Source organism: Ananas comosus, linkage group 16 (assembly GCF_001540865.1).
Source record: "Ananas comosus cultivar F153 linkage group 16, ASM154086v1, whole genome shotgun sequence".
NCBI lineage: Eukaryota > Viridiplantae > Streptophyta > Magnoliopsida > Poales > Bromeliaceae > Ananas > Ananas comosus.
The window spans coordinates 2,154,886-2,179,359 of record NC_033636.1 but is presented as its reverse complement, the minus strand read 5'-3'; the positions used below and the strand labels follow the sequence as shown (position 1 = coordinate 2,179,359).

Below are 24,474 nucleotides of genomic sequence, written 5' to 3'. Positions count from 1 at the left end.
AACTCGGCTGATTCGATCCCTCATCAATCGAATCGCTTGATCCAGTCGAAGGGCGCAAACTTCGAGGGTCACTAATCGTAGCCGTTCCGCATCCCGACACGCTCCCCTAAGAGGATCTTTGACCGGGTCAAGGATCAGGTCTCTCCTTAAAATTTTAAAAATAATTTCAGGGGATTACTATGTTAATGGGAGGACAAAATGATCAAATTTCCGTTACTTCTTCTATTTAGAAAAAAAAAATAAATTTTTAATATATTTTTGTCATTTTCAAGGATATTTTTAATTTTATGTATAAGAAATAGAAGGAGCAACGATGAAACTTGATGGAAACGGATACTTATATAGATTTTATGTATTCTAGCCAAAAAATAATAATAATAAAATAAAGAGTAATTTCATACAGGTCTCTACAAATATAGTAAATTACAAATATATCCTACAAAGTTCAACTTTTATATATTGTCTCTACAAAAGTCCTAATGTTTTCAAATATGTCCCAGCAGTTAGCATCCATTAGAAAAAATTAGTTAACCACAGTTAAAATATTTAATCTTAATTAGTTAATGAGATGAATTGATCTTTTTACCCTTCTTCAATCAACAGTTGGGATTTTTGGAGGAACATATCTGTGATGGTAAAAAGATCATTTCACCTATAAAATAAACAGTACTTTAACAGTAACAAACTAAAGATATATATTTGAAAATATTAGAACTTTTATGTGAACATTCTATAAAAGTTGAACTTTATGGGAATATATTCGTAATTTACTATATTTGTGGGACATGCACGAAATTAACCCAAAAAAAAAAAAAAAAAAAGTCCCGCACCTATAAAATGCTCAGAGCGCGTGAATTTGGCGGGGGATGATGCACCACCACTTTAAGCTCTGCGCGTGAGGCATGAGCTCCGTTTCCTGCGTCGCCTCCGCAATCCGCCCCGCCGCGTCCCAAAACTCTCTCCTCCATAAGCTCGGCTCCTCCCTCCTCTACTCCAAGCCCCACCGCCTCCGCCGCGCCCTCAACCTGTTCGACGAAATGCCCCACCGAGGCCCCGTCCCCGTCCTCACTTCTCAGCTCCACACCCTCGCCGTCGCCGCCGCTCCCAAACCCTTCGCGCTCTCGAGCTCCGTCGCCGCGTGCGCGAAGCTGCGCGCGGCGCGCCCCGGCGCGCAGCTGCACGCCCGCGTCGTCGTCTCCGGGCACGGATCGAACCCCGTCGTTGGCACCGCGCTTGTCGATCTCTACGCAAAGGTCGGCCGGCTCGACTCCGCTTCCGCGGTCTTTCGTTCCTGCCCCGCGAAGGACGCCATCATGGTTAATTCGATGGTTTCGGGGTTCGTCGGCTTCGGCGCTCGCGAGGCGGCGCTCGCGCTCTTCGTGGACGCAATGAGGGGTTTTGATTTCCAGCCCACGGAGTTTAGCTTTAGCTGCCTGGCAAAGGCTTGCTCAGAGATGGAGAGAGGGATCGGAGAGCAGATTCATGGGTGTGTTGTGAAGGCCGGGTTCGATGCTTGTTGCTTTGTTGCGACTTCTCTGCTCGACATGTACGCGAGCTTTGGAGACGTCGAAAACATGGAGATTATTCTCGGCAGCGTATTGAATCCTGATATTGCTTTACATAATGCCGTAATTGGCGGGTATTCGAGAAATGGGTATAACGAGGTTGCGGTAGAGTATTTTCGAAAAGTAATTTTGGTCGGTTTGGAGCCGAACGATTGCACTTTATCCGGAGTGCTTAAAGCATGTGGAGGTTTAAAGTCTCTTCGCATTGGGAGCATGATCCATGCGGCCGTGGAGAAGTCTAGGTTTCGAGGAGATTTGGTGGTTAATACCGCATTGATCGATATGTACATGAAGTGCGGTGATGTTGCCGAGGGTTCTAAAGTCTTTGATTGGATGTATGAGAGAAACACTGTTTCATACAATGCATTGATTTTTGGATATGGGCAAAATGGAAATTCCGATGAGGCGGTAGCGCTGTACGTTGACATGAAGCGTCAATCTTTAGTTCTCGATGTGGCTACCTTTGTTGCTCTGTTGTCTTCATGCCGGGGACATGAGTGGAGCCTCTTTGTCCATGTAATTAAGCACGGCTTTGGATCAGATTTTATGGTTAATAATGCACTTTTAGATGCTCTGGTAAAGGTTGGATCAACTAAGGATGCCCTAGAATTTTTTGACAAGATGGGAGAGAAAACTGTGGTCTCATGGACTACAATTATTTCGGGACTTAGCCATCGGGGTCTCCATTCGGATTCTATTGAGCTTTTCAAAACCATGTGCTCTACAGAAATTTGTCCTAATAGTTTTACTTTCTCGAGCGTCTTAAATTCGTGTGGGTACCTATTATATCTTGAGCTAGGAAGATGCATTCATGGGGCTAGCCTAAAACATGGCCTCATGGATGAGTTCATCGGTAGCTCTCTTCTTGATATGTACGCCAAATGTGGAGCTTTGCACTACGCTCGAAGATTGTTCGATGAAACAATCAACAAAGGCATAGTCTCTTGGAACACGATGATTACTAGCTATGCAAGGCATGGATATGGGCATGAGGCTTTATTCCTGTATGCTGAGATGCCGCGTTACAATGTAGATCCAAACCCTATCACTTTCATATCTCTTCTGACGGCATGTAGTCGTTGTGGGCTAGTAGAAAAGGGAGTTCAACTGTTTAATGGAATGCTCTTGAAGCATGGAATCGTACCACACATGGAGCACTATGCATGCTTGGTCGATTTGTTTGGCAGGGCTGGGTTGTTGGATAGAGCTAAGCTTTTAATTAGTGAGATGCCATTTGAGGCTGATGCATCTGTATGGGCAGTATTTTTAGCTGCTTGCAAGATTCATGGTAATTTAGAACTCGCACAATTTGCGAGGAAACATGTTATGAGGCTGCAAATTGAAGACAGCCCAACAGTGGTGCTTATGTCTAACATTTACTCTGAATCAGGAAAGTGGGATGATGCAGAAAATGCAAGGAGGAACATTGAAACAAGTTCTTGGAAGAAGCCTGGGTTAAGTTGGGTAATGTATTCTGACCACTCTAATCTCTGTATATTTGAAGTTTGTATCATATAACATTACCTAAGTTGTTTTCATTGTTGGGCTTATTGTTTTACGCGGGAGGAGGATTAAGGGAAGAATTGGAAGAGAGGAGAGAAGTATGAATTGACTATGGAAAATTATTGGTTTACATGCAAGTTAAAAAGTCAGAGTTAGAGCAACCCCTCACGTCTGGGCTTGAGATTATTTTTGCAAGGCCCATGACGTGGACTTCAATTAAATAGGAGGAAATTAATAATGCTAGGAGCTTGGCGTGACTCGAACTCAGGACCTCCTGCTCTGATATCATGTGAAACAACCGTTGTAACTCTAAAAGCTTAAGCTATTAGAAAACGGTGTTTATATATTTTTATATTTAACAGTTTACATGTGAGTTAAAAAGTCAAGAGTCAGAGTAAGAGTAACAAGAAGGATATTTGTGGAAGGGCCTTGATAGGGCAATAGATCGAAAATTTTGGGGAAGTAAATAAGATAAAGATGTTGGTTAAGGAACTGTCATCATGTGTTGGTTTTTAAGGATAACTGAGATATAGATGGAAAAGAAGATGGAATATATGAAATGGAAGATGAGGACTTTTGATCTTTTCATAAATGTATGTTAGTATTTAGTAGTTATTATGTGGAATATCATTATAGTTTACATTAAGTAGTCTGCGAAAATTTGACAGTTTTAGGCCCCAGTTGGGTAAACAACTCTACAAACTAGTACAACTTAAAAGTTATTTAAAATCCTTGTTTTGTGTGCCTTTTTAATTTTAACTAGGTTTTAGTTCTGTTCTAGTTTTTATGTTAATCAGTGATGTAGGCATTATTTATTTATGGATTTCGTACATTACTTTCTTACTAAGCGTTTCTAGGTAACTTACTCTGCTGATTACTTTTGGCAAATTAGGTCAAAGACGTGTATAACCTTTGTTATCTAATGCCATTGACTTCTTTACTATGGCAGGTTCAAATTGAAGGAATAGCTTGACAATATTATGAGGTAAGCTTCCTACAAATACCATCAACATTCATTTATAGGTAAAATTGTATGGTGTTTTGGTATTTACCCGAACTACGATTTATTTTGAAGTTAATAGTTTTAATTATGCTACCTAATCTTTCTATTCATTTAATTTGAAATATTTGATGGCTCTTTCTTTATAGAACTTGGTGCACTGCTTATGTAACTTGATTAGAGCATACCACGTGATTCATGCAACTAAATTCCTATTAAAGCCACTGGTGTGCCCAAATTTTGTAACAAAATATCCATGGCTCTCAGACGAACTGAAAGTTAGGTACCAAAATCATAACTTTTAGAGGATGGGTAAAAATTTCAAAATGGACTGAAGGTCCAGTTAGTTCCATATATGTTCACCTCATTTCTATCATATTCTTAAGTGCACTACTGTTCTTTCAGCTTCCTAAGACTACTCCATTAAGCTTTTCGGATTTAAGGCAAGCAAAGAGAAACATGCACTTTGACTAAGTAATGAAAAATATGAAATTTCTGTTGCACAATTATGCTATCAGTAGTCAATATTAAGAAGGTGATATGTCATGGCTAATCATTAAAAAATTTTGTTTTGCTGCCAATGTTTTGTTCCCAAAAGTTAGTCTCTTGACTGATGTTGTTCACCGCAGGGGAATTTTTCCGCTGGAAACCCAAAAGAGTTGGTAGGGCTGCCCATGAGCAACTGATTTGGTTATTTCATTGGAAGCTGGCATTATTGAAAGAAGGGCTAAAGTGCATACCCTCTTGAGTTGTATTAACGAATATATATAGTACAAGAGATTGTCTTACTATAAAAACAATGACTACTATAGTAAGAGTATAACTAGGATTACATACTATATAATCCTACTCTATAGAAGGCAATAATACTACTCTATATAAGGCAATAATACACAATATCCTAATATAGATAAAATATATCGTAACATCCCCCCGCAAGCTAAGCATCCGGTGGTCGGATGCGAAGATTAAGCCGCAATATCGAAAACCGAGAGGATGACAGGGGCTTGGTGAAAATGTCGGCAAGTTGCTTGTCAGAAGGGATATGAATTAAAGCCAAATCACCAGACTGAACTTTTTTCCGCAAAAATTGATGATCAAGTTCAATGTACTTCGTGCGAGCATGGAGAACAGGATTGGCCGCAAAATATGTGGTGCTGAGATTATCGCAATAAATACTGATAGAGCGCCATAAGAAAACACGAAGGTCACGAAGGAGACGACGAATCCAGACTGTCTCAGCAAGTGTGTAGGCTACAGCACGATACTCTGCTTCAGAACTAGAACGAGAAATGGTGGGTTGTTTCTTAGTAGACCAGGAGATAAGATTTGGCCCAAGAAAAATGCAATATCCAGAATTAGAGCGACGTGTATCCGGGCAACCAGCCCAATCAGCATCAGCGAAGGCCACAAGAGAAGGATTGTCGCAGCGAGAGATAGGAAGGCCATAAGTTAGCGTCCCCCGAATATAACGCAGAATACGTTTGACCGCTTGCATGTGTGGTTCACGAGGTGCATGAAGATACTGGGCAACAGAGTTGACGGCATATGAAACGTCCGGTCTGGTGAAAGTGAGATACTGGAGAGCACCAACGATCTGACGATAAGTGTATGGATCCTCAAGAAGATGCCCTTCATGGGAAGAGAGACGAGATGTTGGCGAAAGAGGAGTAGAAACGGGCTTACTGTCAAAAAAACCATGTCGCTGAAGCAATTGATGCGCATATCTTTGTTGAGATAGATGAAGACCAGAGGGAGAGCGATGAACCTCAATACCCAAACAATAATGCAGCGATCCGAGATCTTTCATGGCAAATTCGCGTTGTAAAGTAACGATAAGAGCATCGAGAAGAGATGAGGAACTGCCGGTGACAATAATATCATCAACATACAAGAGGAGAACAAGAGTGCCAGAGGAAGAATGACAAACAAACATTGAGGGATCAGCAGTGCTGCCAACAAAACCAATCTCAGAAAGAAAAGAAGTGAAGCGTTGAAACCAAGCCCGAGGAGCTTGTTTGAGACCATATATCGCTTTACGTAGGCGGCAAACGTGACTAGGAAGCGAAGGATGCACAAAGCCAGGTGGTTGTTTCATTTAAACCTCCTCAAAGAGAGTGCCATGAAGAAAAGTATTCTTCACATCAAGTTGTCGGAGAGACTATCCAGAGGAGAGAGCGACTGAAAGAACAGTACGAATAGTGGTCGACTTGACAACCGGAGAAAAAGTCTCATCAAAANGACTTACACAAAAATATCCGAAAAATGTATTCTTATAAGCTAATTTTGTTGTAGTGTGGATCATAAATGAATTTAGCCATTTCCATTTCCAAGTAAAATAGGAATTGAAATTCGATTTTTGTTAAACAAGCAAAAACTATCGAAATAAATATATGGCATTCCTATTCCATACTCTAAACTAGGTGAATCAAACATGCCCATAATGTCATTTTTGAATAAGAAATAACTTCATATTAGCCAACACGGCAACACATAATACTGCACGTCTATATATAGTGCAATAAGTTTAGTCTACTTATTTTTAAGTAATTGTTCTCAACATATGTCAATCGAAAGTGTATTTTTGACATAGTTATGAATTAATAGTGACAAAATAAAATTTACAAATTTACAAGGGCAATATGATAGTAAATAACTTTTGAGGGACTTGTTTGAAATTGCCCTAAAACTCTATTATTTTAACAGGATGCTACTTAAACCTAATCAAGCACCTACTCAAGTGACTCAAGAGTCGGTATTACATTGTATAAGGAAACAAAATAAATTACTATGATATTTCATAAAGAAGGTATTTATAATTACAGAAACTAACTAAATGCGTAATTAGAGATATTTAGACTTTTCGGAAGGGGTTGATGTCATTCTGTTTTACTGTATCACAAGAAGAGATGTGGTGGGAGAGGTGGCACGGGCGCACGGCAATAGAAATGGCCACAGTGAAAAAAAAAAAAACACCAAGACAAATTAAGGTTAAGATTTTTAGGAATGGATAAACAAAATAAATTATATTTTTAATTAAAAAAATGTATATGAGTATATATGGCAGGTTGCTCAAAATGTCTATAATTTAATAGGCATCCATCCATTTTATCTATAAATTTTTAAATAAAAAAATAATATTCATGTTTAGCAACCTGCGCAATACGGCGGATAGAAATTATAGTAAAAATTTAAGAAATAAATAAATAAATAAATAAAAGCAAAATAATCATATTTGATTGGTTAATAATATAAAATATACATTAATTTTTTTAAAAAAATTGAGGATACAATCTAGAAGAGAAGAAAAACAAAAAAAACAAAAAAAAATTGTAGGAAAATAAAAGTTATTGTTGGAACAATTAGCGCAACGAAAATCTAATTGTGATTTAAATCTAACTAAATTTGTGATAAAATTAATAAACTCAACATACAGATAATTGCTAAATCCAAATAAAGAATTTTGATTGATCAGGAAGCGTGCGAGGCACTGCCCTCAGGCGTATTCCCGTCCTTACGTGCAGGATTAACCGGGAACAACACCCCAAGATATGATCGGAATTCTTCCTCCTGCGAGCATGATCGTGAAAGAGGTTGACGGAGACTCTTTCAACACGCGATGATAAAGAGATTAAATAAAGTAAAAAAAAAAATTTAAAATACTTTCTCTCCAATGTACATATAATCATTTCAACATTGTGCAAAGTATGTAAATATATAGGGAGAAAAGATTGTAACTGTCTATTCACCCCACGTTCAATCTCATTAATTGCACCCGGCTAATTAGACTCCGAGGAGCCGATGAGTGCTGAGTGCGCGCGGAGCGCGCAACGTCCGCCCGCATAAGCGCGTGAGTGCGTTAATTAAACAAAAAGATAATATAATCATAATAAAATAAATACTAACAGATAAGAGAAAAAAGAATTAATAAATAAAAGAATAATAATAGTAATTGAGAAATTATTGAATTTCTCCAATAATTCTCTACAAAATTCAAAATTCCGAAATAAGAATTAAATATTAAATAAATCAATAAATCAATAAATTATCGGGTGTTTATACTATGCAATAGGTAAGGTGTCTTTAAGGACTTAACCTCACTTAGTGTAAGCAGTTTCCATCAGAAGGAATCGGAGTGAACCAGGTCTTGAACTACGTTCCTTTGTCCCTGACTTCAACTACCACACACACAGTACAGAATTTTCCGTTGCGGGTCTGTGCGTTAATGGTTATGCACAGTACCTTGATTTTTCATAAAAGCTTCGATGGACAGCCCACATCTTATAGCCGCGGCCATATACGGATACTCTTATATAGGTGATTTTCTCCAGGTATGTGTATACACATCTCGCGGAAATTACCGCCTCGGATCCCATTAAGAGCTATAAGCTCAGCCTCAACCACTACACAGAGCACTACTTACCATAGGGATGAGACTGGAGCTAAAGCTCCTCTATATAAACTGTAGAAAGTACTCTTTGGCCAACCTAGCAGCTTGTTTTTACCACATTGAACCTTCTTCAAGGGATCTCCTATCACAAAGGTTGGGTTCCCACTGCAGGAAGGCCCTTTACGGGCAAAGTCCCATCCCCTTCGATGACTCCAAGACCTTAGTCCTATTCAAGCCTTTCGTCAAGCAATCTGCAAGATTCTGATCAGATCTAATAAAACTCAAAGAAATAATATCATGAGAGGTTAGCCATCTAACAGACTTCTGTCTCAATTTAATATGTCTTCTAGCTTTAGAATTTACCAATTTCTTTTTACAAAAATCAATTGCAGCTCGAGAGTCACACCAAATAGAAATAGGTGGAATAGGAAAAGAAATCAAAGGAAACGATGACAGTAGATTCTTGAGCCACTCGGCTTCAAGACAAGTAGTATCAAGAGCAACTAACTCAGCCTCCATAGTACTTCTGGCTATTATAGTCTGTTTGGTGGATTGCCAAGAAACTGCACCTCCACCAAGAATAAAAACATAACCAGAAGTGGACTTGATACCAAAGAATCAGAAATCCAATTGGCATCGCTATATCCGTCAATTACAGCAGGATAGCCAACAAAACGAAGAGAATAAGAGATAGTACCTTTAAGGTAACGAAATGCTCTTTCCAAAGCAATCCAATGAGTTATACTAGGGTTACTAGTATATCTACTCAATCTCGATATGGCATAGGCAATATCAGGTCTAGTCCTATTGGTTAGGTACATCAAACAACCAATAATCTGGGCATATCTCTCCTGATTCACAGGATTACTAGTGTTTTTCACAAGTTGAACACTAGGATCGAAAGAAGTAGAAACAGGAGAGCAATCAGAATATCCAAATTTATCAAGAACCATTTGGGTATAATGAGATTGGGTTAGAAGAATAGAATCAGATGATCTAAGAATCTTCATTCCTAAAATCACATCTGCTTTACCAAGATCCTTCATATCAAAATGAGTCGATAAAAAGGATTTAACTTGGTTAATCAAATCAAGATCAGGTGCAAGGATCAGGATGTCATTAACATAGAGGCAAAGAAGAACACATCAATCATCAAATCTCTTGAAGTAGAGACAGTTGTCAAAATCGTTTGTCAGGAATCCATATGACTCAATAACACTGTCGAATTTCTCGTACCACTGCTTAGGTGCTTGTTTTAGTCCATACAAAGAGCGGACTAATTTACACACCTTAGTTTCTTGACCAGGCACAGAGAAACCTTCAGGTTGAGTCATATAAATTTCTTCTTCAAGGACTCGGATAGTAGCAATGCGAGCAACAGGCGCATATGTATCAAAATAATCAACTTCAGCTTTTTGTCGAAAACCTTGAGCAACAAGCCGCGCCTTATACTTCTCTACCGATCCGTCAGTCCTAAGCTTCTTTTTAAAGATCCACTTACATCTTAAGGGTTGGTTTCCAAGAGGTAAATCAATGAGGATCCAAGTGTTGTTGCCAATAATTGACTCGATCTTTCTATTTATATCCTCCTTCCAAAAAAAAGCTTCAGAAGGACTTATAGCTTCCTTGTATGATGAAGGTGTACTTTCAACTAAGAAAGTAAAGAAATCTTCACCAAAGTTCTTCTCAATACGAGCTCTCTTGCTTCTTCTCAGTTCAGCTGGTGGGTTAGGTTCTATAGGATCTAAACTATATGATAAATCAGATGCAGGTAAATGATCAGAAGTAGATGCATGATCAACAGTAGGCTGATAATTAGGGGCTAATCTAGAGATACGTGTTTTGAAAGGAAAGATGCTTTCAAAAAAGGTTGCATCTCTAGATTCAATCAAGGTATCACTGGAAATCTCAGGGTTGGTTACAAGAAATCTACAGGTGTTACTATCTAAAGAATATCTAATGAAAATGGCATCTACTGTTTTAGGACCAATCTTCTTTCTTTTGGGTTCAGGAATAGACACCTTAACTAAGCACCCCCCACACTCAGAAGTAACTCAATCTAGGTGCTCTTTCCTTCCAAAGTACATAAGGTGTCTAGATTCTATCCTTAGAGGGAATCCTATTGAGGATATAACAAGTTGATAAAAGAGCCTCCCCCACAAGTTATGAGATACACCAGAACTTACAATCATAGCATTAACCATGCCTAATAGGGTTCGGTTCTTTCTTTCTGCTACACTATTAGACTAAGGGTGAGTATGGAGCAGTTACTTCATGAATTATTCCATGTTCCTCGCAGAACAGATTTAACTCATTTGAAGTATACTCGCCTCCTCTATCAGACCTTAGAATTTTAATCCTCTTCTCCAATTGGTTTTCAGCCTCTGCTTTAAAGGCTTTAAACTTATTGAGGACTTCATCTTTGGTCTTCAAGAGATAGGTGTAACAATATTTGGAGTAGTCATCTATAAAGGTCACAAAGTAACGACTTCCTCCACGAGTAGAACCTCTATTGGAATCACAGACATCACTATAAATCAGTTCAAGAATCTCGGTATCCCTATAAGGAACAGATTTAAAAGGTTTCCTAGGCTGCTTAGCTTGGGTACAAATCTCACATTTGGATATGGGATCAATCTTGAATTTGGGTATAAGGTTAAGATTGGATAGTTTCAGAATAGATCTAAGATTCACATGCCCTAATCTGCCATGCCACATATCACAAGATTCAGTATTCAAAACAACAGTAGAATAAGAAGAAGAAGAAGAATTTTTATTATCAACAAAATAAAGTACATTCAGTTTGAACAAACCCTCAGATGCAAAACATTTTCTAATGAACATTTCCCCCTTAGAAATTACAACTTTATTGGATTCTAATACAATCTTATATCCTAATTGCACTAATAAAGATCCACTAATTAGGTTCCTTCGGATCTCGGGAGAATGCTACATATTGTGAAGGATTAAAGTCTTTCCTGAAGTTAACTTCAGCTTGACTGTTCCGATCCCCAACACATTGACAGTTTTTCCATCTCCAACAGTTACACATCCTCCACTTGTGTCCTGATAAGAGGAGAATAGGGACCTATTAGTGCAAATATGGACATTGGCTCCAGAGTCTAACCACCAATCTAAATCATGATAGGTAAGGTTAACATTAGGTATGTCACGCCCCGACCCCCACCAATTTGGTCGGGTTCGGGCCTCGTCAACAGACGCCGAACGGACAGGGCCTCCCTTGCCCGCCCAAGGCTCTAGCATCAAGTATAATCGGGCAATCAAACAATAAGATTTGCTATTATACAAGGCTTGCACGAGGGCAAGCAACAACGGAAGCGAAAGCTCTAAGCTAAAACATACAACTACGGGTGTAAACGAGCCGACACGAGAGCGAGCTGGGTCGGCTCTGTTGGTTCTCGTTAGTTAAACGAGCGAACACCAGACTCGCTCGTTAATTGTATCGAGCGAAAAAATTCAACTCGGTAACGCGCCCGACACGGATCGGCTCCACGAGCTGGCCAACGAACAAATTAAATTAAAAAATGATTAGATTAAATTATAGTAAACAATAAATTTACAATCTTATGCCATTTAAACTTTGATCTAATATTGAAACATTACTAAATAAATAGGAGTCTTTTATAATTAGCATCGCATTTATATTTTTATTTTGGCTAAAAGTTTAAATAAATACAAGAATATATGATTAATATTAATTTATTGTATTTATATGTAAATAATATACAAATTACATAAATTATAGACAATATGAAATATCACTGATATTCCGAGCTGCTTATCCGAGTCGAACACGGCGAGGCTGACCCCAGCTCGTGTTAGCTTGCGTTTATTAACATCGAGGAGCTTAAAAATCCAGCTGGTTCGGTTCTCGTTTACTAAAAGGCAGCGAATCCGATCTCGAGTCTCCATTTGTCAATCCGAACCACAGCTGGCTCGTGAACAGCGAGCTGGATTGCCACCCCTACATACAACCATATATAATACTTGATTACATTTAAACCAAATATTAGTAAACTAAACTAATACATTCCATTCTCTTTTCATCCATAAATTCTTTTACATTTAATCATTCCACCAAAAATACATGATTTGTTTTCCACTTTACAATTCTATATCAACAAAAGAAAGTTGATACATGTACACAAAAGGAATGACTAATGCATAAACTCCGGTGGCCACTAGCTATGGCGCGAGACCCTTGCCTCGATCCTCCGCCGCCCCGCTCGCGCTTGGATCTACAGGGTTAGTGGTGTGAGAATTACAACGAAGTTCCCAGTGGGTTCGGCAACCGACCTCGCCGACTTACCTACGAGGTCTATTTAGGTATAAGTATTTCAAAGGAAAGGAAAGTAGTAACCATACTAATGCTAATACTATGCCTGCAAGAAAGCTATCAGTGGATATATATATATATAATCAAATAAGAATGATTATGTATGCATGCTTTTCCATACTTTACTTTGGCCTTTACCCAATCTCTTACCGGTTAATCTTGTTAACCCCAATAACTCACAATCCAAAATCCTTTTCATTCGGAGAGGCTCTAAGCACTACAAGACCCGAGGGACCGTCTTCGGGGACCGCGCTCCCTGTGGTGACAATTCCGGAACGCACCGCTTGAGGGGGAGCTACCACCCTCAAGCCAAGACTTATCGTGAGTATCGATCCAATTCCCACTTAGGAAATGTATAGCTACTAGCCACAATGCCACTATCATAATAGGTTCCTACCTATTTATTCATGCCACTCTCTAGGTCATTCTTGTCACAATGCCACTAATGGTTGAACTTTGTTTACTACCAATCTCTCAATGTCAATCTCGTCTCTATTGTCAATGTCACCCTTTTTTACTATTGTCAAGGTCCAAGTCTCACATTCATGCAACTTTAGGGCTCCAACATACATGTCCATTATGGTTCTATAATTCCCTATGTTCATCTACACTAGAAGCATATAAATGAAGTCAAACCAAGATTCACATGTAATTAACCCTAATATGCATGAATGATACTTTACATGTATATGCTCAATAAGTGTGACATAGACATAGAAGGGAATCCAACGATTCCGGAGTGCACCCCCCACCTCGTATCGTAGTAGAGGAGTTGTGGTTCGATTCTCGTGATTTTAGGACTCTTATCCCGCGTGCTGCGGCGATCTGTACCAAATTAGAGCCAAATTAGGCTTTTTACCATAAACTCATACATAGTCTTTTCGTATCGACGAACCGAGCGCACCAACGCATCGCATCGAAAATACCCCTAATTAGGTTTCCGAGAGGTCAATTTACCTCGGAAACGATCAAAGGCAAAAGGCCCAAATTCCATGCCCTAACAATGTCATATATGGTCTTCTCCTAGATTGATCTTGGATCCAAGCAAAAGCTAGCATAGAATCATCTAGGAAGCTCTCTAATACCATTTCCAACTCATTTGAACCAACCCTAGGGCATCTAACATGAACCCTAGAAGTTCACCATGAGAGGACCTTGAGAAAACCATGGATTTCATGTATTCAAGGCCTCAACAATGTTCTAAAGCTAGAAGCAAGCTCAAAACTTCAAAACTTAGGGTAGAAATCCAAACCCTAGATGTGTTCTTGCATAAAACTCACCTTAGCCCAAAGCAATCCCAAGTCCACCTTGATGGAGAGCTTCTAGAGCCTTCTATTCCTCCAAAATCCACCTTCAATGCCTTCCACGCTTCCTTCTCCTTGCTCTAGGGCACAATCTCTAGAAAGAGAAAGAGAGAAATGAAGTGGAGAGGTGTTTGGGTGGTGTTGCTGTGAAAGGGGAGGTGTTTGGGTTAATATAGGTTGCTACATTTGCAACTAAGCCCCCCAAACATCCCTATTTGCAACAGACTTCGAAGTTGCTGCCAGACCAAAGTGTACCGGTACACGTTATTTTGTACCGGTACAGCTCTGCGCAAAGGCCAAACCCGAGAGCAACCCTCTCTGGTTAACACACTTTGTATCGGTACACTCAAGGGGTTGTACCGGTACACACCAGGGGTTGTACCGGTACACTTTTGCGCAGACTCAAACCCGAGAGCTGCTATCTCTCGGTCTGCTGGTTGTACCGGTTACAACTCGATGGTTGTACCGGTACACTTGCTCCAGACTACAGTTTTAGCTCCGATTCGACTCTACTTCGCACCGGTCGATGCTAAAACCTTTCTAACCTCTTTTAAACTCATTTCTAACCCTTCCAATATTGTTGAAAGGTTAATTGGAACTTGTCCAATTGATTCTTTCGCACACTTTAGTCAATTTGGCTAAAGTTCGATATTTTCTACCGAGTTTCAATACGTTACAAGATACAAAGGAGACTGACCTAAAAGTGGAGTTGGAAGGTTCACCCTCAATCATGTTGACCTGAGGTTTAGGATAGTTGTTTTGATTGTTTTAACCCTTCTTGTAAACAACCTTCTCTTTTTTCTGATAAAAACATTTTGAAGCAAAATGGTTGTCCCGGCCACATACATAACAGAAACCATCCTTCTTCTTATTCCTACTAGATTGGTTGGTGTTGGGTTTCTGGATATAGTTCCGATTTCGATTTGGGTTCCTACCCTTAAAGCTTTTACCCTTGGGTTTAAAATTTTTACCTTTGGGTTTAGGCTCATGGCTCTAGTTCTGAATCTTAGTCAGGTTTATGTTTGATCGGTTGTTGGACGGTTTAATCTCTCTAAGTCGGTATTGATCTTCTATTCTAATAGCTTGGATTACCGATCTAAATTTAAGAGTTTTCTGGATACGTCTAAGCTCTTGGGCAAATTTGGTCCAAGAAGGAGGTAATTTATCTAATAGACAGGTTGCCTAATAGGTTTCATCTAAAGTTGAACCATTTCTATGAATCTCTTAGACAAAATTCTGAAATTTGTAGATTTGATCGTTTATAGGAATGTTGTCTACCATTCTAAAATTGTTAAAATCGGTAATGGTAAATCTGGCCACACCTTCATTATCTCTAATGTAGGCATCTTTTAAGGCAAACCATAAATTTTTGGCAGTTTGATATTTCCTATAGGTTTCATAAAGTTCATCAGATAGACAGCTAAGAATTCTAAACCTACAGTGAAATTCAATTTCCTCGGGAGATTTATCAGATTTAGGTTCTATAACTGAGGTGGTAGCAGATTTAGAATAATCAGATGGAGGAGTTTCAATAGATGATCAGAAGAATTTTTAGAAGTAGGATGAGGTTTTTTTCCAATTGCAATTATGAGGCCTAAGGTGATAAGCCAAGCCTCTAATTGTTCTTGCCACCTCAAAAAACCTACCCTTTTAAACTTTTTTGGTTTAAGGCTAGAAGTGTCATCAAAAGCCATTCAAAACAATCTAGTTGAGGGAACAAAGAAATCAACGATGATAAAAATGAGCTGCAAAAAAGGTTCAAAAAATCTTTTTAGAAAAACAAACATGTTGTTAAAGTTTCTACCCTAGTCAACCAGAATATTTTAGGGTTTAAGTGTTTAAATTTAATCTCTTATGAAAGTTCGTTTAGCAGCAAACAGATGGCCCAAACAATTTAAATATTTGATTTTAATTAGGTAATTTCAAGCAGATATATGCAATCAGATACTATTTATGCTGCAAACAAATTATATAAATACTGAAACAGTGAGAAAATACAAAGTTGAAAATGGGCTTACTGGCTAGGCCCTGCTTTTATAAAGTAGTTGAGCTAACCATAAATCCCACTTGAAAGAAATAAATTTTACTGTAGCAAGCTTGTTAAACTTTTTAGGTGTATGCACTGTAGAAATTTTTTTTTTCTTATATAATCCGTACAATGTCTCTGTTGAAAACAAAGTAATGCTACAGTTTTTTTTTTTTTTTTTAAAGGCAAAAAAAATTACAAATTACTGTAGCATATATATATATATATATAGAATTAGGCTACTATACTATCTATAGTACCGAGCTCCGGTACTATAGTGTTTGTTTTCGATCTTAGGGCTTTCAAATCAACGATCCGCACCGTTAAATATGATCTAGGGTATATAAATTTCTTAGGAATAAAATTTTAGTTTTTTTCGATATCGTTTACTTAGTAAATAAATTATATCAAAATGGACGGTGGAAATTGAATAATCTTTAAAATTTGAGCATAGGACTTTTAAATTCAAGATCAAGAATGTTAACCTTAATCTATATAGTTTAAAGTATTTTCTATCAAAATTTGAAGAAATTTAGATTCTTATACACCGTTAAACTCCAAACTCGTCATAATAGCCATTGAAAATTGACAATTTTGAAATAGTTTGATCATAAAATAAACTATGTCGAAAAAATATAAAATTTTATTTTTAGAAACTTTAAATACCCTAGATCAGTTTTAACGGTGTGGATCGTTGATTTGAACGCCCTAAGATCGAAAACCAACGCTATAGTACCGGAGCCCGATACTATGGATAGTATAGTAGCCTAGCTCTATATATATATATATATATATATATATATATAGGCAAAGTAAGAAACAATCAGTGGTCCCATGTCGCCACACCACACGGGAGGGACATGGGGACCTAAAAAAGGGGATCCTATCAACTAACTTGTTCCGACCTAGGAATCCATACAACCAGTCTAAACAATTACTTTTACTGTAGAAAATTACTCTTTTTTTTTTTTAAATAACAGTAGAGAAGAAGAAAAAAAAAATGCAAACGGATTATATGCAATTAATTTTTAAAAATGCTAATCCTGATAAATTTAACTTTGTATGTCAATCATACAAACAAGTTATCAAACAAAATATATACAATATGCAAATATGAATTTTTTTTTTTTTTCGGATTAGCACTCGTTAGATTTAATCACAATCAGATAGGAATACGCCTTAGATTGTTGGGGAAAAATCGCAACGAATAATCCGATTGTGATATAAATCTAACTAATTTTGTAATAAAATTAATAAAATTAACTTACCGATAATCGCTAAATTCCAAAAAAAAATTTGGAAGAAGAATGCCAAATTATTTGATCCGGAAGCATGCGAAGCACTACCCTAAGGCGTATTTCCGTCCTTCGTGTGGGATTAACCGGAAACACCGCCCCAAGGTACGACCGGAACTCCCCTTTTTCTCTCTCAAAAATGCTTTCTCACTGTCATGATGAAACTCCTCTTTTTCTCTCTCAAAAATGCTTTCTCACTGTCATGATGAACTCATGAACAGTGAAGCCCTTTTATAATAAATAGAGGGTCAAAGATCGAACGTTGCACGGTGGAACGTTGGGAGACTTGAGCACCCGCCTGTGGAACGGTCGTCCGCTTCTCGCGCGTGAGCGCAAGCGGAGCAGGTGCGCGCGTAACGATGCACACGAGGCGCAAGCCGAAACGTCCGCAATAATAAAAAAACTTAAGTTAATTAATAATAAAATTAAATAATAATAATAATAAATTAATGAATTAAAAAGTAAAATAATTATTGGGAAATTTTGAATTTTTTACCAACATATAGATACATTGGAGCCCAAGGTGTGGATCATTTATTTGTTAACTAATATCCTTTCTAAGAAACATAAAAAAAGAGAACCTCATTCTTTATATGCGTATGCAATATGCATATCATGCATATCTCTACACATGTATCTTGCTCTGCTTCAGAGCAGTTAATTTCTCAGTTCCTAGATATAGCGAGTTAATTTTTATTTCTGTTTCTCGTCAGTAAGTATTTATTTTGATTGATCCCCTTCATATCAGCACTATTCCATTGTAAAAAAAACCAAGATGCATGTCATAAATGCTGCTGATACTGTTCTTTTTCTTTTCTTTTGTCAGGTTCGTGATCTTGAAGGTGTAATGAGAACGATGTTGGCAAAATTAACCTCTAGTGGGATTTGCAGATCTCAACTTAGAGGAGCATCTATACAAAATGTACGAATCCAGAACGCCCTCCGCCAAAGCGCCTGGAAAATCCAAGCTTCACCCTATGTGGCAGTCCCCTCCTCTCTTGCACTGTGATCTGTAATGAAGACGTGGGTGTTGGTGGCAACTGCGGCGGACTATGCAAAGGTTCTAAAATAGAGGCCCGCTGCATGAGAGAGGGCACACGGAACGGCGGGCTTAGCAATGGCATGCCAATGTGAATTTCTTCCACCAATTTGGAGTTTATAGGTATATGTAAGTACTAAGTAATTAGACCTTTCAAAATAATATATGTGGCCATGATAAAGTCTTAATTTGCTCAATATATTGTTTTCATCCTGATGTATTTATCTTTTTCTTGAAACAAAGTACACTATGATTCCTGAGATACAATATTAAACATCAAAGAACAAATGATATGAAATATCATGGGCTACAAAGACTATGCATGCATTCCCTTCTTATCTTGACTATACAAGATCCACATTTAGACAAGTGAAATGCTGTGACAAAGTAGATGCACCCACAAGAACATAGCCGTAATAGCTAGATTGGTATATGGCATTTAGTATGGATAGTGTATGAGCTTGAATTGCTTCCTCTTGTATGGTTTGGATTGGGCATGAATTGCTGTATATTAATCAGCTTTTATTACTGCTTTTTGTAGGCGGGGAAATTTTACTTTATAAGGTCTAACAAAGGAACTGGAATTAGATGTTTGGATGCAGTAATTTTCGTGTCATTCATAGTTCACACACACACACACACACACACACACACACACACACACACAATATTGAGATGAACAGAGATGATTTTCAGCTTCTATATTATTAAATGATCAAACTGCCCTTTTTTTCTTATTATGTTATGGCTTTTACGTTTTTCTTTTCTCTGTGCCCAGTTAGAACAAAATGATATTTCTGGTTTTGTATGCCTGGTTTTACATTCCAGCTGGTAGTGTATGTGTATGTATATTGCTGCATTATAAATATTCTTTGATAGTAAAGAACTACGGTAATTAGTCCTTTTGTTGATAATTTTCAACTGTTTGATAATGCCTTTGTTTTGTTTAGCTTTTTTTTTTTAAAGTAACTTAGCTTTTCGACTTTTAGACTGTTTATTAGTACAGTGCTGCATAACTATGGATTGGTTGTATTCTTGGAATTATTAATGCGTTCCCTTTGTTCTAAAATAGCTTTTGTGTTCTCTTTGTTCTAAGATGGGTCTAATGTTTGTTTCCTTTCTCTAATTTCAAGTTAATATTCTTTGGCTTCATTTGGTTTGTGTATAATTAAGAACTACTTACTCCAGGGATAGGTATAAGTTCAGGTATAAATAGGAATTAGAGTAAATGATGATAATTTGGGAATAAGCAGAAATAAAAAGAATAGTGTTTGAATCAAGGTTTAAAGTGCCGTGGCGGCGGCGTGCCGCTGTCTACCTGGCATGATACGGCACTGGCACGCTTCCGTGCCGACACATGGTATGCTTGCGTGCCAATGGATACGCATGACCTCCTACTGGCAAACTTTGACGCGGACTATTTTAGTTTTTCTTGTTCCAATAAGCCCTTATAATGTTATTTTAAAAGATTTAATCAATTAATTATGAATATTTGCTATATATAGCTTAGTATACTCATCAATTAACATACTTATAAGCTTTTTTTTATATAAAATACAACTATACCTGATGCAGAATAGAAATTTTTATAGGTTAGAATTTTTAAAATATAAAGACATCTTTTTTTCTTTCTTTCTTTTGACCATATTACAGTATTTTTTTTATAAAATACAAAAAAAAAATAATTTTTAAAATAATTTGAAAAAATTATTTTAAAAAGTATTTGAAAAAATTATTTTTTAATTAATTTTTTCAAAAAATTAGTAGATCTATCAAAAAAATTAAGTGCTAAATTGTATGACAAATAAATTAAATAAATTTAAGTATCAATTGATTTAATTTAATTTTTAATTTTATCAGTATTTTCAATCTTCTAATGCAAAAATAAAATTTTATGTTTTATGTGCCTCAAAATTTGTTTATTGAGTTCGATTTTGTTCCCCTAATTCGACAAAAGTTTTGTGGTGCGATAAATTTTGATATAATAATTTGTAAAGAAAAAATGAATATCTGTGGTGGAAACGGAGGGTTCGGATCGATAGGAAAACAGAAAAACAACACAATACCAGCACGGCACTGTGCCGCGGCACACTGCGTCGTGCCACTTTGTCTCGTGCGGCACAGCGCTGTGTGCCGCGGCATAGAAGGGTCCGAGACCCTCCCTGTATCGTGCCCCTTTCTTTGCGGCACGGTATGTGCCGCCCTGTGCCGTACAGCACGTGACGACACTTTGATCCTTAGTTCGAATGATTAAGGAAAATAAAAAGAATAGTGAATAGTTATATTTTTAGGGTACCAAAAATACCCCTCACTCTAAACTTATATTTTCAAAATGCCACATTGTCCTCGTCCTCCTCTTCCTCCACACCTTCCCCTTCTCCATTAATGGCGAAGGGCGACGATGGTATAACGAGTCAACCCGCTAGCAATAATAACTCGTTGAGTCCAAATCACTGGCCCAAAATGCTTAAGCTCGGTTATTATTATTAGGGTGTAAAACCTCTTATAATTCAATCAGTATCATTTTTCCATCTGATGTGGGACTATTGGGGTATTACAAACTCCCTCCATTTAGACCCTGATGTCCTCGTCAAGTCCAAATCGAAATCATAGACATATAGACCAGAATTACCAGGCGATGTGAGATTCTAGAGGTGGTTCCTACGGGTTCAAGAATTGGCTCCCACCAAATCCGTTGGTGTAGCACTTTGCCTCGCCTAGCACTTAGCTCTCACACTTACGGTTGGTATTCGACTCTGATACCAATTATAACGAGCCGACCCGCTAGCAATAATAACTAGTTGGGCCCAAACCACCGACCCAAAATGCTTAAACTCAGTTATTATTACTACAGTACGAGACCTCTTATAATTCAATCATAATTATTTTTCCATCCGATGTAGGACCATTGGGTGTTATAGATGAAGAGGAGGAGGCGCAGGCGATGCCAAGGAAGGGGGCGGAGGAGTACTCGGCCTCAACCACCATCGTCCCCTTCAAGCCGCTGCTCCGGCTCCTGCACGGCCTCGTCCCAGCCGCCGTCGTCGATGACCCAGCCGCGAGGTCCTTCATCCTCGTGTTCGACCATGCCCGAAGCTGGAGATTGGCTTGTCGCGCTGCAGAGTCCAAGGTTCAGGAGCAGCGCAAGGTTCGTCCGTAGAGTCCAAGGCACGAAAAGGAAGAAGAGACGCGGTAGGAAGATGAAAAAGCATAAAGAAGAAGAAAGCTACGGTTGGAGAGGCGGCTACAAAAATTCCACAAAAGCTCTCAAGAGGAGATGAGAACAAGTATAGGAACAAGCTTGTTCCAACTTAGGGTGGGCACAACAATTCCCACCCCTTAACAGGTTATCCCAGGATAATCTAGGATAACCCGTTAAGGGGTGGGAACAACAGTTCCCACCTCCCCCAATTCTTGTTTGGGTATAAAGAGGGCAATAAGACCTTATTCCCCTCTTTATACGTGAACCAAACAGAGTGCTAAAGTAGAAGAAGATTATAGCTTTAGCAGTTTTGAAAAAATTGATATTACTTAGGTCGTAAATGAATTTGGTACTTATAGTATTAGTAAAAGAAATCCAAATACTTTTCTTCTGTAAGTACCAGCATATAATGAGTCTTTTTCTTAATTCTTTTTTTTTTCTTCTTTTCAGTTTCTGTTGCTTTTTTTTTTTGGGGGACTTCGTAGAAGTCTTCACTGAGTTGTTAGTGTTCTTTGGATGCTTATTTGTTATGAATTTTCTACTGTTTTTTTTTCTTCTTTTCTATTTTCCTTTTTAGAGAATTATGATGGATAAATATATTATTTAGCTTCTGTTTCAATGCTGAGAGAGACAAAAATACTATAACTTATGAATTGTTCTGAAACTTAGACAACTAAACTGAAAACTTGATTATGTAGAGAGCTGATTAGAAATTTTGACAAGCAACAATGCCAAAAGTTCTTCAAATCCAAATGGGTTTTCTGACTTTCGTTTGTTCCATTCTTGATACCCTAATACTCCAATCTCAGGGACGCACAAAAGTAGAGGCAATAGTAAGTTAACTGAATTTCGTGGACTCGTTTTGTTGTTGATTTAGCATAATAGGTGCAACAGTGCTGCCTCCTTTTTACTTGGTTCAATTTTTTTACTCGCATGTTGTCTCCTTTCTTTTTTTTTTCCTACAAACTTCCTGCTTCTAATAATCGAGTACTGCAATATCAGTCTTTTTACTGCATCCTTCTTTACTTGAGCTCCTTTTCTTCTGCTTTTGTCTGTATCTTCCTTTCCTTTTCAAACGCGATGAAAGTAGAAAAAACAAGGGGCTGAAATTTGGTTTCTGTGTTTGATTTTTTGTTAAACTGTTTTTACAACATATATGGTGTCTCCTCCTTTTCTTCCACATGTTTGTTTACTTTTATGGATGAGAGTAAGGAAGATAGAAATATATGGGAGAGAATAATATTGAGAGATGTATAGAAATACAGCACAAGTAGGCATATAACCAATTGTTATTACTCATTACATCGCTTAATCGCAGGGCCTACCTTTCTCCAAAATGCGGAGAGCATTATATGCAGGGGAAATTTATTGTTTTGGTATGTAAATGTCTCATGTGTGACAAATATAGGTCTATCCGAGCCTCATATGCAGTCTTTTCTCCCTTTTCTCCCCCCATTCCTCTCTAGTCTGTTCCTATATGATTAAAAATAATGTGCTGGATTTCTTTTACTTCAATTTATGTCACCACGACATGTGATTGCATCTCTTTTTTTTTCTCCTCATAATTTTTCCTTTTTTTTCTGGTGGATTGCTATTAATAACATATATTTTTCTATCCACTAAACATTCTTTTTTTATTTTTGTCTTGTGTTCTTGCTCTTCATAACATATTGTTGCTCTCTGAATTTTCCTCTTTTTTTTCTATCTTATTATCTTGTATTATTATACTGATGTTTGTAGCTATGCTTCCTGTTTACCTCTGCTACTGTTCACCAAGTTACTATTGTGTGCTTTTGTTTACTCATGAAATTGTCTCCTTTTGTGTGTTTCTAATTTCATTGGCTTTCTTTGCTTTTTTTGGTTGATACATTTTGTCTTTCTTTTTTCCCTTAGTTTATTGAGGCTCTGATGATTTAGGGGTTGTATGGAATCGAGAAGTCAGAAAGCGAGGAACTCGTGAGTTTTGTGAACTCGACTTAGCCCCTGATCCCACCGAAGTGAAAAGGTTGATCTCTGTACAATTGTGAGTAGGAGTTTGGCTGATCTCATGACTTCGGTGCCGAAACAAACACTAACGCCGTTGACTTTTTCGAAGTCACGAGTTCAACCTCCATGATTCATAAAAGCAAACAGGCCCCTTATTTGTTTATTTTTTATTTGTTCAACCTCCATGATTCATAAAAACAAACAGGCCCCTTATTTTTTATCTCCGGTGACCTTGCGGCCTTTGCTTGGCAAGAATGGACAGTCTCCTCCTCCATAGGCAACCATTTGCAGCGATTTCTTGTGCTTCAGGTAAATTGTTTTGTCTTCTTCTTAATTATTCGAACATCTTTGAAAAAGTAGTAGCAGATAAATGGCCCAATCTCAGCCTCTTTTTCACTTGCACTATCCTTTTAGCTTGATTTTTAGTTATTTTTTAAAATAAAACACAGATTTATGTCCTCCTAATTATGCTAAGAGCTCTAATTCATTCAATTTGTGATCAATGACTACAGGACAACACACGTCAAATTTTAACGGTGAAAAAGCAGGTTTTGCCAATCTCATCATGGTGCTTCTGAATTTTTGCAAACTAATTGCTTGCAAGTCATGTTTAACAATGCAATCTAATCACAGTGATTTTATAGGCTTCAGATTCTTCAACTTGAAATTTGACGGTACCAAATTCTCAGATTGAGGTACGATTTTTGGATTAAGCATGTATTTACATATAGACCAAGGTGTATATAGTTATGCCATATTAATTTAAAGTAGTGTGCAGTTTTTTCAGTACATAACTATGATGCCATG

At 37.7% G+C, this 24,474-nt stretch overlaps 2 protein-coding genes across 8 annotated transcripts; one reads left to right on the top strand and one right to left on the bottom strand.

The window, feature by feature from the left end:
- Positions 849–24,456, top strand: LOC109722460 (pentatricopeptide repeat-containing protein At5g59600-like). Of its 7 annotated transcripts, XM_020250529.1 has the most exons (7): positions 849–2,853; positions 2,956–3,029; positions 4,018–4,053; positions 18,267–18,608; positions 21,383–23,057; positions 23,599–23,976; positions 24,180–24,456. In XM_020250529.1, the coding sequence occupies exons 1-3, from the start codon at positions 903–905 to the stop codon at positions 4,039–4,041; spliced, it is 2,049 nt and encodes a 682-aa protein (XP_020106118.1). In that variant the 5' UTR covers positions 849–902; the 3' UTR covers positions 4,042–4,053; positions 18,267–18,608; positions 21,383–23,057; positions 23,599–23,976; positions 24,180–24,456. The 7 variants fall into 7 exon arrangements, with proteins under 7 accessions (XP_020106118.1, XP_020106116.1, XP_020106115.1 ...); XM_020250527.1 differs by lacking the exon at positions 21,383–23,057 and having other exon boundaries at positions 849–3,029; positions 23,575–23,686; positions 23,873–23,976; XM_020250526.1 differs by lacking the exon at positions 21,383–23,057 and having other exon boundaries at positions 849–3,029; positions 18,267–18,602.
- On the bottom strand, positions 4,265–6,166 carry LOC109722579 (uncharacterized mitochondrial protein AtMg00810-like). The gene is made up of 2 exons (XM_020250674.1): positions 5,058–6,166; positions 4,265–4,340 (listed from the first exon to the last, which is right to left on the bottom strand). Exons 1-2 carry the CDS (start codon positions 6,164–6,166, stop codon positions 4,265–4,267), a joined length of 1,185 nt encoding a protein of 394 aa, XP_020106263.1.

What these genes read in the sequence shown, in the direction of transcription:
- LOC109722460 (XM_020250526.1), top strand. Translation starts at nt 903, where the DNA reads ATGAGCTCCGTTTCCTGCGTCGCCTCCGCAATCCGCCCCGCCGCGTCC. An exon ending in AGAAGCCTGGGTTAAGTTGG is followed by an intron (nt 3,030 to 4,017) that starts GTAATGTATTCT and finishes TTACTATGGCAG; the next exon opens with GTTCAAATTGAAGGAATAGC.
- LOC109722579 (XM_020250674.1), bottom strand. Translation starts at nt 6,166, where the DNA reads ATGAAACAACCACCTGGCTTTGTGCATCCTTCGCTTCCTAGTCACGTT. An exon ending in AAGCCCCTGTCATCCTCTCG is followed by an intron (nt 4,341 to 5,057) that starts GTTTTCGATATT and finishes CCTAACTTTCAG; the next exon opens with TTCGTCTGAGAGCCATGGAT.